The sequence below is a fragment of the Miscanthus floridulus genome, chromosome 13 (assembly GCF_019320115.1).
Source record: "Miscanthus floridulus cultivar M001 chromosome 13, ASM1932011v1, whole genome shotgun sequence".
NCBI classification, from domain to species: domain Eukaryota; kingdom Viridiplantae; phylum Streptophyta; class Magnoliopsida; order Poales; family Poaceae; genus Miscanthus; species Miscanthus floridulus.
In genome coordinates this window covers 39,240,163-39,252,637 of record NC_089592.1, presented here as the reverse complement: position 1 = coordinate 39,252,637, position 12,475 = coordinate 39,240,163, and the positions used below count along the sequence as shown (strand labels likewise).

The window sequence follows — 12,475 nt, the reverse complement described above, 5'->3', positions numbered from 1 at the left end:
AAAGTAAGTCTTCCCGAGCTGGAATTGGTCAAATTACAATTGTGAGTTTCCATATTCTATTAGAATCATGCCCGTGCGTTACGACCGGAGAAAAATGTGACAATGGGGTTCTTTCTACCTATCTAAACTTTTATATGCAGACTTCACATATAGATTGTAGTAAACAGGCAATTCCGAAAATACTTCAAATTGCCAATAATATATTAGGGTCCTGCAACCTACAGGTTTCAACGATGGATCATACTATTTGTTATTCAGTTACATTCAACAATCGTGTAAAATGAGTTACATTCAACTATCATCAGTTTCATTCAAAATACTGGATGATAATAGTAGACACTTGAACCAAAATAAAGCACAATACGAATATTCCAATCTCTTGTTAATTTCATCGTCATGATGCGCCCAACAATTAATTTAATGTTTTCTTTCTACACAAGAAAAATTGCAATAGCAAGTGATTAGGCATGTGAATGAAAGTAGACATGCTGCTCAGCATAGTGTATGCCACACCTAGCTTTTTTTTATTATTATTTGAAGCCTCTCATCTGTTCATGCACCAACATACACCCAATCCAACGAGCACGTCGCAAATCCCTTTACGGCACCACGCGAGAGACCGTAGACATTGCGAGGACCCGCGCGCTGAGCAGCACTCGAACACGGGCGGTGGGTGCTCCACCGAGCCTGCCCAACCAACCGAGCCACGACTCGTTTGCGTATGCCATACCTAGCTTGATATTACTTGTTCTGATAGGCAACTGTAGCGGGAGATGTTGCTGCTTGCAAACACATTTGAAAGGGATCATGCTGCTTCCTCGATTCAATTTAGTGCAAGCCTTTGCCAGATCTAGCAAGCACCCATTAGCCTCTGAAAGAGCATGGGATTGCTTCATAGCGTCAACTCTTAATGGTATGGAACTTCCAGCTCTCACATGGTATGCAACTGTTTATTCACTCCATATTTGTCAACAAAAAGAAGAAATGAGCACACAGGCATTTGACTTGATATGGATAATTGGAAAGCAAAAGAGGCAAATCTAATTAGTGACTCATATGTCTCTTGCACACAAAAACTGAATAATCCTGCAAAATTACCCAATGCTATGCTAGTTACCAAAAAACATGAATCTTACATTTCCCAATCTATTGCAGCCACAATCAGATAACTATGAATCCATAGTATACTTTTGAAAAAATAAGGCAGCACTAACTTATTGAATAGTATTGAATACTCCTCCAAAATTACTCAAGACTATGCTCATATAAATAGTGTTAACCAAGCCATTATTTATTACATTGTTGAAGAACAAGCAGTTTTGCATATGCAATCTGCATCGGAGGGCATCAGTATGTTACACTGCTAGGTGCTAGCTATACAGTTTGGAAAATGAATCAGAAAGCATCATTACTAAACAGATAGAATTAGACGAGAAACCAATGTGAATAGTTCAAATACTTTCAGACAAGAGAACTATATGTATAAAAATCATCAGACATTGGTGCACATATTCACCAAGACCAAATCCAGAGTACATGTTCAGGCTTTACTTTCAAAACTAATGTGCAAAGAAGCAACTATAACAATATGCAGGTACTATAGGTAGGATTAAAACTCCATCAACTTAAGAACAACAAAAGTGAAATGCTTTGGAGTATATGATGTTTCTCAACTCGTCCATGAGTTGAAAAAACAATAAATTGTTTATCAGGTTCAGGTATGTATATCAATATATTTGAAATCAAGAAAAAATAAATAACTTCTAATAACACTACAATCACACATTGCCAGAATTCTACATGTGACTGAGCATCCATATGCATAGAGCACAAGAACTTATGCTCAAATTATTCTTAATAATCACGGAACTAAATCAAACATATCAATAAATGAGGGGATCCGGATAAAAAAGAATTGAGATCTTGATCAATTACTAACGAAACAGATCAAGAATGAGTGGAGATCTAGAATCATTTCCCTAGCTAAGAAATAACAAAAGGATGCCCATTGTCTCTGTCATGGTAGCTTGAATCGAGCAGGAACAACAGGCCGCTGCTTAAGCATGTAATAGGCTTGAATCGAGTGACTTCTTAGCATAGATGGGCTTGACAGAGTCAATATCATAATCTGTGGTAGGGGGTTCATTTTTGTAAGACTTGAATCTCACAACTAACAAGTGAAATATTAGCTTACTGCATGCCATGGATCACCAAGCATCAGAGAGAAGTCCCTAATTAAAAGGCAAATTTTGCGCTAGGACACTGGATAAAGATGAAAATAGCCAGTTCACACCACCAACAGCAAAATTTGCGAGGTACCATTATAAATTCGTGGTGATTTGTTGTAGAACACTGCAACCATTATTTTAATGATTTTCTCAAATTTGAGGAGAGAGAAGATGATGAATTGTCGTTTTTGCCCTTCTTCGTACTCGTGTTCTCAATTTCTAATCTTCCCCAACACCGGGCGGTGGCCAATTAGCAGGGCGGCGGACGGAAGTGGAGGCGCCCGCCCGGCACCTCGATGCGGCGGCGCTCATCGACGCCTCGGCGCGGCCCCAACCCCTTAGCGCGCGTTGGCTCCTCGGCGTGGCTGCCGATGTGGCAGAGGTAAGCGGTGCGGCGGCGCGAGGGCTGAGTACTTCTCGCACCAGTCGAAGTCCCCGGCCTCTTGCGGTAGGCTCGTCCCAGTACCAGGCCTCGTCGTACGCCTGCGACGTCGCCGCCACCCGTCATCTGGGCCAGCCTCCACCCGGGAATGGCGCGCGCCCTGGGAGGAAGACGACAGGGCGGACGGCGCTGGTGCCGCTGCCGCTGCCGATGCCGGGGGGGGGGGGGGGGCGGGGGCTCAACGATGACGTCAGGTTGCCCTGCACTTCGCCAGCGAGCTCTCGGCACGCTCGCACGATGTCCCATCGCCCGCTATAGCAGATCGCCAGCATCAGGTGCAACTGCGAGTTGTTCCTTGTCAATTGTCATCTCCTCCGCTTCCCGAGCAGCTTTCTGTAGAGAAGCCGGCCGTCTTGAGGGGTCACCGATGTCATGAGATGCATCCCATTCCCGTTCTTGTCCAGGTCAAAATCACGGACTCATTTCATGATGTGCATTTTGAAGTACGTACAAAACGATGCCGGGGAGTAGGTGAATAGGACGAGGGAGAATATAGTCATGGGTGAGGGAAGCGCCAGGTTTGATAGCAGCCTCAGGCAGCTGGGCGGCCGAAGGAAGGAGAAGGGCAAGAGGAGGAAGACAGACAAAAATGACATTTTGCAATCTTCACTCTCCTCAAATCTGAGAAAATTATTAAAATAATGGCTGCAGTGTCCTACAGCACAGCATCCACGATTTTATGAGCCCGTTAGGAGGGGCTTCTCCCGGCCACGGCTCTGACACACTGTAGCACTACCGGGGTGGAGTCGGGAGAAGCTCTAAATGTGCTGCTCCTCCGACTCCTCTTTTTAGTTCACTTTTGGAGGAGTCGGAGCTGTTTTTTTGTCATGCTACAGTAAAAAAACAGTGTTGCACAGTGCCTTAGGAGTAGGAGCCGGAGCACCAAGAGCCGCACAAAACGGGCTCTATAATGGTAGCTGACAATTTTTTATGTTAGCTGTGTGAACTGACCAATTACACCTGTCCTCTCGAGCAAATTTTGCCTACTTAGACCCTGCTGGGTTCTTTAGGCGTTCCTAAAATTTCTGTCACATCGAATGTTTGGGGGGCGGGGGCTCAACGATGACGTCAGGTTGCCCTGCACTTCGCCGGTGAGCTCTCGGCACGCTCGCACGATGTCCCATCGCCCGCTATAGCAGATCGCCAGCATCAGATGCAACTGCGAGTTGTTCCTTGTCAATTGTCATCTCCTCCGCTTCCCGAGCAGCTTTCTGTAGAGAAGCCGGCCGTCTTGAGGGGTCACCGATGTCATGAGATGCATCCCATTCCCGTTCTTGTCCAGGTCAAAATCACGGACTCATTTCATGATGTGCATTTTGAAGTACGTACAAAACGATGCCGGGGAGTAGGTGAATAGGACGAGGGAGAATATAGTCATGGGTGAGGGAAGCGCCAGGTTTGATAGCAGCCTCAGGCAGCTGGGCGGCCGAAGGAAGGAGAAGGGCAAGAGGAGGAAGACAGGCAAAAATGACATTTTGCAATCTTCACTCTCCTCAAATCTGAGAAAATTATTAAAATAATGGCTGCAGTGTCCTACAGCACAGCATCCACGATTTTATGAGCCCGTTAGGAGGGGCTTCTCCCGGCCCCGGCTCTGACACTGTAGCACTACCGGGGTGGAGCCGGGAGAAGCTCTAAATGTGCTACTCCTCCGACTCCTCCTCTTTTTAGTTCACTTTTGGAGGAGTCGGAGCCGTTTTTTTTGTCATGCTACAATAAAAAAACAGTGTTGCACAGTGCCTTAGGAGTAGGAGCCGGAGCACCAAGAGCCGCACAAAACGGGCTCTATAATTGTAGCTGACAATTTTTTATGTTAGCTATGTGAACTGACCAATTACACCTGTCATCTCGAGCAAATTTTGCCTACTTAGACCCTGCTGGGTTCTTTAGGCGTTCCTAAAATTTCTGTCACATCGAATGTTTGGAGGGCGGGGGCTCAACGATGACGTCAGGTTGCCCTGCACTTCGCCGGCGAGCTCTCGGCACGCTCGCACGATGTCCCATCGCCCGCTATAGCAGATCGCCAGCATCAGGTGCAACTGCGAGTTGTTCCTTGTCAATTGTCATCTCCTCCGCTTCCCGAGCAGCTTTCTGTAGAGAAGCCGGCCGTCTTGAGGGGTCACCGATGTCATGAGATGCATCCCATTCCCGTTCTTGTCCAGGTCAAAATCACGGACTCATTTCATGATGTGCATTTTGAAGTACGTACAAAACGATGCCGGGGAGTAGGTGAATAGGACGAGGGAGAATATAGTCATGGGTGAGGGAAGCGCCAGGTTTGATAGCAGCCTCAGGCAGCTGGGCGGCCGAAGGAAGGAGAAGGGCAAGAGGAGGAAGACAGACAAAAATGACATTTTGCAATCTTCACTCTCCTCAAATCTGAGAAAATTATTAAAATAATAGCTGCAGTGTCCTACAGCACAGCATCCACGATTTTATGAGCCCGTTAGGAGGGGCTTCTCTCGGCCACGGCTCTGACACACTGTAGCACTACCGGGGTGGAGCCGGGAGAAGCTCTAAATGTGCTGCTCCTCCGACTCCTCCTCTTTTTAGTTCACTTTTGGAGGAGTCGGAAGCCGTTTTTTTGTCATGCTACAGTAAAAAACAGTGTTGCACATTGCCTTAGGAGTAGGAGCCGGAGCACCAAGAGCCGCACAAAATGGGCTCTATAATGGTAGCTGACAATTTTTTATGTTAGCTATGTGAACTGACCAATTACACCTGTCATCTCGAGCAAATTTTGCCTACTTAGACCCTGCTGGGTTCTTTAGGCGTTCCTAAAATTTCTGTCACATCGAATGTTTTGGGGGCGGGGGCTCAACGATGACGTCAGGTTGCCCTGCACTTCGCCGGCGAGCTCTCGGCACGCTCACACGATGTCCCATCGCCCGGCTATAGCAGATCGCCAGCATCAGGTGCAACTGCGAGTTGTTCCTTGTCAATTGTCATCTCCTCCGCTTCCCGAGCAGCTTTCTGTAGAGAAGTCCGGCCGTCTTGAGGGGTCACCGATGTCATGAGATGCATCCCATTCCCGTTCTTGTCCAGGTCAAAATCACGGACTCATTTCATGATGTGCATTTTGAAGTACGTACAAAACGATGCCGGGGAGTAGGTGAATAGGACGAGGGAGAATATAGTCATGGGTGAGGGAAGCGCCAGGTTTGATAGCAGCCTCAGGCAGCTGGGCGGCCGAAGGAAGGAGAAGGGCAAGAGGAGGAAGACAGGCAAAAATGACATTTTGCAATCTTCACTCTCCTCAAATCTGAGAAAATTATTAAAATAATGGCTGCAGTGTCCTACAGCACAGCATCCATGATTTTATGAGCCCGTTAGGAGGGGCTTCTCCCGGCCCCGGCTCTGACACTGTAGCACTACCGGGGTGGAGCCGGGAGAAGCTCTAAATGTGCTGCTCCTCCGACTCCTCCTCTTTTTAGTTCACTTTTGGAGGAGTCGGAGCCGTTTTTTTGTCATGCTACAAAAAAAAAAACAGTGTTGCACAGTGCCTTAGGAGTAGGAGCCGGAGCACCAAGAGCCGCACAAAACGGGCTCTATAATTGTAGCTGACAATTTTTTATGTTAGCTATGTGAACTGACCAATTACACCTGTCATCTCGAGCAAATTTTGCCTACTTAGACCCTGCTGGGTTCTTTAGGCGTTCCTAAAATTTCTGTCACATCGAATGTTTGGGGGGCGGGGGCTCAACGATGACGTCAGGTTGCCCTGCACTTCGCCGGCGAGCTCTCGGCACGCTCGCACGATGTCCCATCGCCCGCTATAGCAGATCGCCAGCATCAGGTGCAACTGCGAGTTGTTCCTTGTCAATTGTCATCTCCTCCGCTTCCCGAGCAGCTTTCTGTAGAGAAGCCGGCCGTCTTGAGGGGTCACCGATGTCATGAGATGCATCCCATTCCCGTTCTTGTCCAGGTCAAAATCACGGACTCATTTCATGATGTGCATTTTGAAGTACGTACAAAACGATGCCGGGGAGTAGGTGAATAGGACGAGGGAGAATATAGTCATGGGTGAGGGAAGCGCCAGGTTTGATAGCAGCCTCAGGCAGCTGGGCGGCCGAAGGAAGGAGAAGGGCAAGAGGAGGAAGACAGACAAAAATGACATTTTGCAATCTTCACTCTCCTCAAATCTGAGAAAATTATTAAAATAATTGCTGCAGTGTCCTACAGCACAGCATCCACGATTTTATGAGCCCGTTAGGAGGGGCTTCTCTCGGCCACGGCTCTGACACACTGTAGCACTACCGGGGTGGAGCCGGGAGAAGCTCTAAATGTGCTGCTCCTCCGACTCCTCCTCTTTTTAGTTCACTTTTGGAGGAGTCGGAGCCGTTTTTTTTGTCATGCTACAGTAAAAAACAGTGTTGCACAGTGCCTTAGGAGTAGGAGCCGGAGCACCAAGAGCCGCACAAAATGGGCTCTATAATGGTAGCTGACAATTTTTTATGTTAGCTATGTGAACTGACCAATTACACCTGTCATCTCGAGCAAATTTTGCCTACTTAGACCCTGCTGGGTTCTTTAGGCGTTCCTAAAATTTCTGTCACATCGAATGTTTTGGGGGCGGGGGCTCAACGATGACGTCAGGTTGCCCTGCACTTCGCCGGCGAGCTCTCGGCACGCTCACACGATGTCCCATCGCCGGCTATAGCAGATCGCCAGCATCAGGTGCAACTGCGAGTTGTTCCTTGTCAATTGTCATCTCCTCCGCTTCCCGAGCAGCTTTCTGTAGAGAAGTCGGCCGTCTTGAGGGGTCACCGATGTCATGAGATGCATCCCATTCCCGTTCTTGTCCAGGTCAAAATCACGGACTCATTTCATGATGTGCATTTTGAAGTACGTACAAAACGATGCCGGGGAGTAGGTGAATAGGACGAGGGAGAATACAGTCATGGGTGAGGGAAGCGCCAGGTTTGATAGCAGCCTCAGGCAGCTGGGCGGCCGAAGGAAGGAGAAGGGCAAGAGGAGGAAGACAGGCAAAAATGACATTTTGCAATCTTCACTCTCCTCAAATCTGAGAAAATTATTAAAATAATGGCTGCAGTGTCCTACAGCACAGCATCCATGATTTTATGAGCCCGTTAGGAGGGGCTTCTCCCGGCCCCGGCTCTGACACTGTAGCACTACCGGGGTGGAGCCGGGAGAAGCTCTAAATGTGCTACTCCTCCGACTCCTCCTCTTTTTAGTTCACTTTTGGAGGAGTCGGAGCCGTTTTTTTTGTCATGCTACAATAAAAAAACAGTGTTGCACAGTGCCTTAGGAGTAGGAGCCGGAGCACCAAGAGCCGCACAAAACGGGCTCTATAATTGTAGCTGACAATTTTTTATGTTAGCTATGTGAACTGACCAATTACACCTGTCATCTCGAGCAAATTTTGCCTACTTAGACCCTGCTGGGTTCTTTAGGCGTTCCTAAAATTTCTGTCACATCGAATGTTTGGGGGGCGGGGGCTCAACGATGACGTCAGGTTGCCCTGCACTTCGCCGGCAAGCTCTCGGCACGCTCGCACGATGTCCCATCGCCCGCTATAGCAGATCGCCAGCATCAGGTGCAACTGCGAGTTGTTCCTTGTCAATTGTCATCTCCTCCGCTTCCCGAGCAGCTTTCTGTAGAGAAGCCGGCCGTCTTGAGGGGTCACCGATGTCATGAGATGCATCCCATTCCCGTTCTTGTCCAGGTCAAAATTACGGACTCATTTCATGATGTGCATTTTGAAGTACGTACAAAACGATGCCGGGGAGTAGGTGAATAGGACGAGGGAGAATATAGTCATGGGTGAGGGAAGCGCCAGGTTTGATAGCAGCCTCAGGCAGCTGGGCGGCCGAAGGAAGGAGAAGGGCAAGAGGAGGAAGACAGGCAAAAATGACATTTTGCAATCTTCACTCTCCTCAAATCTGAGAAAATTATTAAAATAATGGCTGCAGTGTCCTACAGCACAGCATCCACGATTTTATGAGCCCGTTAGGAGGGGCTTCTCCCGGCCACGGCTCTGACACTGTAGCACTACCGGGGTGGAGCCGGGAGAAGCTCTAAATGTGCTGCTCCTCCGATTCCTCCTCTTTTTAGTTCACTTTTGGAGGAGTCGGAGCCGTTTTTTTTGTCATGCTACAATAAAAAAACAGTGTTGCACAGTGCCTTAGGAGTAGGAGCCGGAGCACCAAGAGCCGCACAAAATGGGCTCTATAATGGTAGCTGACAATTTTTTATGTTAGCTATGTGAACTGACCAATTACACCTGTCATCTCGAGCAAATTTTGCCTACTTAGACCCTGCTGGGTTCTTTCGGTGTTCCTAAAATTTCTGTCACATCGAATGTTTGACACATATATATGGTATTAAATATAGATTAATTATGAAACTAATTGCACAACTTGCGACTAATTTGAGAGACGAATCTTTTAAGCCTAATTAGTCAATGATTTGACAACGTAGTACTACAGTACATGTGCTGATGACAGATTAATTGGCTTAAAAAAACCATCTCGCAAATTAGCTTCCATTTATATAATTAGTTTTGTAATTAATCTAAATTAATATCTAAATATTCGATGTGACATAAATTTTAGGAGCTAAGGAACCAAACACCCCCTTAAAACTGACCGTCTTGCTCGCATATCCCTGCAGAAACAAAGTGGTGTCTCGCGCGTTTGAAATCTGCTCAATAACGCACATAAAAAATTGGTATTAGAAAAGGGAACATACTGGAAGCAAAGAACGTATTTACGGAAACTCGTGGCCTTACATTCCCCTGGCGCCGCGTCCCTTGTCATCCTCACTGCTAGTCGCTGCAGCACCCCACAGCAGCCAATCTCTTCCTGCTGTTGCCCACGGGGCCACGGGATAGGGAAGGGCTCAAGGTGGATCGCGGAGAGGAGAGGCCGCTCAGATCGGGCTCCATTGGAGGTGGGTTCGTGTGGAAGTGCGGAGGTGAGGAGCGCGCAGAGGGCAGGTGGCAGCTCCGCCGATCCTGTGCTGCCTAGGCATCCGTGGGTGCCGTACAAGCAGGGAAGGCAACGGATGGAGCTTCCTTGCCGGATCCACCGGAAGCCGGATCCGCGGGGCGATGTATCGGAGGATGGGAGGCGCAACCCAGTGCAGGATGACGCCGGCGGTGGCGTAACCCTAGCAACGGAGAGGTCGACGGGGATGGCTGCGCTTGGGCAGTGCGAGCTAGGACGAAAGAAGATTCGGACGGGGGCGCCGCATAAGGTGGGGGAACGTGGGTCCAACCTGTCAACACCGATTCATTTTAGATGGTGGAAGGAACAATTGTCGGGAGACTAGGGAGTCGTGGTTTTCGTCCTGCCCTGCCCGGGTACACCTGGATATTTCCTGTTTTTTTTAGTCGTAGAGATTTAAAAGTTTTCGTGACTGAATCGAAGCGTCGTTTTTATAGTAACTTCGAAAGACTCTCTATATCCTTTTTAATTATATCCTTTTTAATTGTTAGAAATAGAAATTTTGATGAAAGAACACCCTCTAACAACTTTAATTGATTATCCAAATATAGTCATATCTATTCTGTATTTCTCGCTAGCCAACGATGGATAGTGAGAATGGCTCTATAGAGTGCGCAAGATATATAAAAGTCGTTGAAGAATGAAAAGATATAGAAAATAATTTTTATGCTTATGCAAATAACCCTCCAAATAATAATTCAAAGGGCGATGGGTAGGATTTGGCAAATGGTAGTCGGAAAAAAAAAAGGATTTGGCAAATGAAGAGGCCCGCCAAGAGATAGAGGCCCATCTTGCCGTCGAGTCCAACCCTGACCTAATGCAATCATCAGGTAGGCAATCACGAATTTTTATATTTTAATTAATTATTAAATTCGTTTATATCGCAAAAAAAAATTGTCGCAGCAAAAAATGCATGCGCTGCTTCTTTCTATAGTCCTCAGGTACCTGACCGTTGGATCCCGTTATTCTTCTTCTGAAAACCTTTCTAATCCTCAGGTGCCTGACCGTTGGATCCCCGTTCTTCTTCTGAAAAGACGACAAAGGCAACGGTAAAGTCCAAAACACCCAGCACACAGCATGACAGCACATTAATAATGGCGTCCCCCCTCCCGAGGAACCGAACGTTCGACCCCAACGGCTACCACTCGCTGTTGGCTTCGTTTTTTTTCTTGTAAGTCGGCTGATGCTTTTTTGGGAACATGTCTACCTCGGCGCACCCCTCGTCGCCGCCTACATAAACGCACCCCGTCGCCACGATTCACACAGCAGTAGCACTCTGCCTGCCTGACTCACGAGCTCCATCACACTCGTCAGTGACATCTCCCGCGCGCGTCTGGTCCTGTGTTGTGTCTGCCTGCTCAGTCAGCTCGTCTTCGCTGCGGCGGCGGCGATGAGGGTGATACTCCTCTGCGTTTCGGTAGTCCTCGCTGCGGCGGCGGCTGCCGAGGCCAGGGACTTCGTTGTCGGCGGCGCCAACGACGCGTGGAAGGTGCCGGCGCAGCCCGACGCCCTCGCCAAGTGGTCCTCTGCCAACCGCTTCCAAGTCGGCGACAAACTCGGTAAGAGAACCCTCGCCGTCGTCGTTGTTGTTTCCAGTGCAGCGATCTGGTTGAAGGATCGAAAACATTCGCCGCACAAGCACAAAGCGAAAGATTCTTCACTCTCCCCTCCTGTTGCTTGAACTCATCTGCTTCCGTGCGGTGCAGTGTTCAAGTTCGACGGCGCGGCCGACTCGGTGCTGGAGGTGACCCGGGACGACTACAACCGCTGCAGCACGGCATCCCCGCTCGCGGTCCACAAGGCCGACGCCGGCGCCGCCACCGTGCCGCTGCCCCGCTCCGGGCCGTACTACTTCGTCGGCGGCGCCCCAGGGAGCTGCCAGAAGGGCGAGCGCCTCCTCCTCGTCGTCATGTCCGAGAAGCACGGCCGCGGCCGCCTGCGGAGCCTCGCCCCGGCGGCGGAGCCGGCTGCTGAGTCGCCATTCGCCGCCAGTTTCGTCGGGGGCCCTGCCTCGGCGCCGGCGCCGGCCACCGGGGCTGCGGGGAGGACGGCGGCTGCCGAAAATACCGGCGCTCTGCTTGTCGGTGCCGCCGCGGTTCTTGGGGCTCTGTTGGTCGGGTGCTAGTCGAAGTGGGCAGCGTTATTTAGAGATTCTTTGATTCGTCCTGCTTGCTGTTAAGCTCAAAGAGAGAGAGAAACAATCTGCTGCTTCTTCTGTCTGTAGAAGAATGATGGTTCCTGTCAAGAGAGCATAAATCATAAATGGAGATTCATCGTTCATGATGTGGTTTTACATCAACATCCCATTCTCGTGTCTTGTGTCAATATAACCCCTTCGGAATCTCGTCTTCCTCTCACCGATCCAGCGATCCTGCAATTTGTGCTAATACGTTCCAGACAAACAATGGCGAATAAATGGACTGTAGATGTAGTGTAGGGTAATCCATGTTATCGAAATCCTAGCAATATGACATTAGTAATTTCCTCGCCAAGACGCCAACCGACAACAGCTGACTCGCTGAGCCACTCAGCTCAACACCGCCTGTAACTGTAGGTAATCTCCTCGGTGCCCCCGCCCCATCTTGTTCAGTTGTTCTTTTATCGATCAGACCAGGCCTATGCTGTGCAACTAGCCATCTATGCTGTTTTAACGTGCCTGAAACTGTGATACGATCAGCAACCACAGTCCGCAGGTGGCAGCACTCTAACCAAAATTATGCAATCTTAAACTCTGCTTCTGCTTTAGATGCGACCCATGCCAAACGACATGCTATATATTCCTTTCCTCTGTGATGCTGCAGAAAAATGCTAGCAATGTTGTTGGAAATTTGCTAGGG

The 12,475-nt window shown here is 48.8% G+C and overlaps 1 protein-coding gene and 1 long non-coding RNA gene across 2 annotated transcripts; one reads left to right on the top strand and one right to left on the bottom strand.

Moving 5' to 3' along the window:
- Positions 1 to 497: 497 nt before the first annotated feature.
- LOC136498907 (uncharacterized) lies at positions 498 to 9,855 on the bottom strand. Its single transcript, XR_010769832.1, has 3 exons — positions 9,422 to 9,855; positions 9,280 to 9,333; positions 498 to 946 (listed from the first exon to the last, which is right to left on the bottom strand). It is a non-coding gene; the product is annotated as an uncharacterized lncRNA (long non-coding RNA).
- Positions 9,856 to 10,908: 1,053 nt separating this feature from the next.
- Positions 10,909 to 11,931, top strand: LOC136502278 (early nodulin-like protein 11). The gene is made up of 2 exons (XM_066497734.1): positions 10,909 to 11,197; positions 11,345 to 11,931. The coding sequence occupies exons 1-2, from the start codon at positions 11,029 to 11,031 to the stop codon at positions 11,761 to 11,763; spliced, it is 588 nt and encodes a 195-aa protein (XP_066353831.1). The 5' UTR covers positions 10,909 to 11,028; the 3' UTR covers positions 11,764 to 11,931.
- Positions 11,932 to 12,475: the final 544 nt, after the last annotated feature.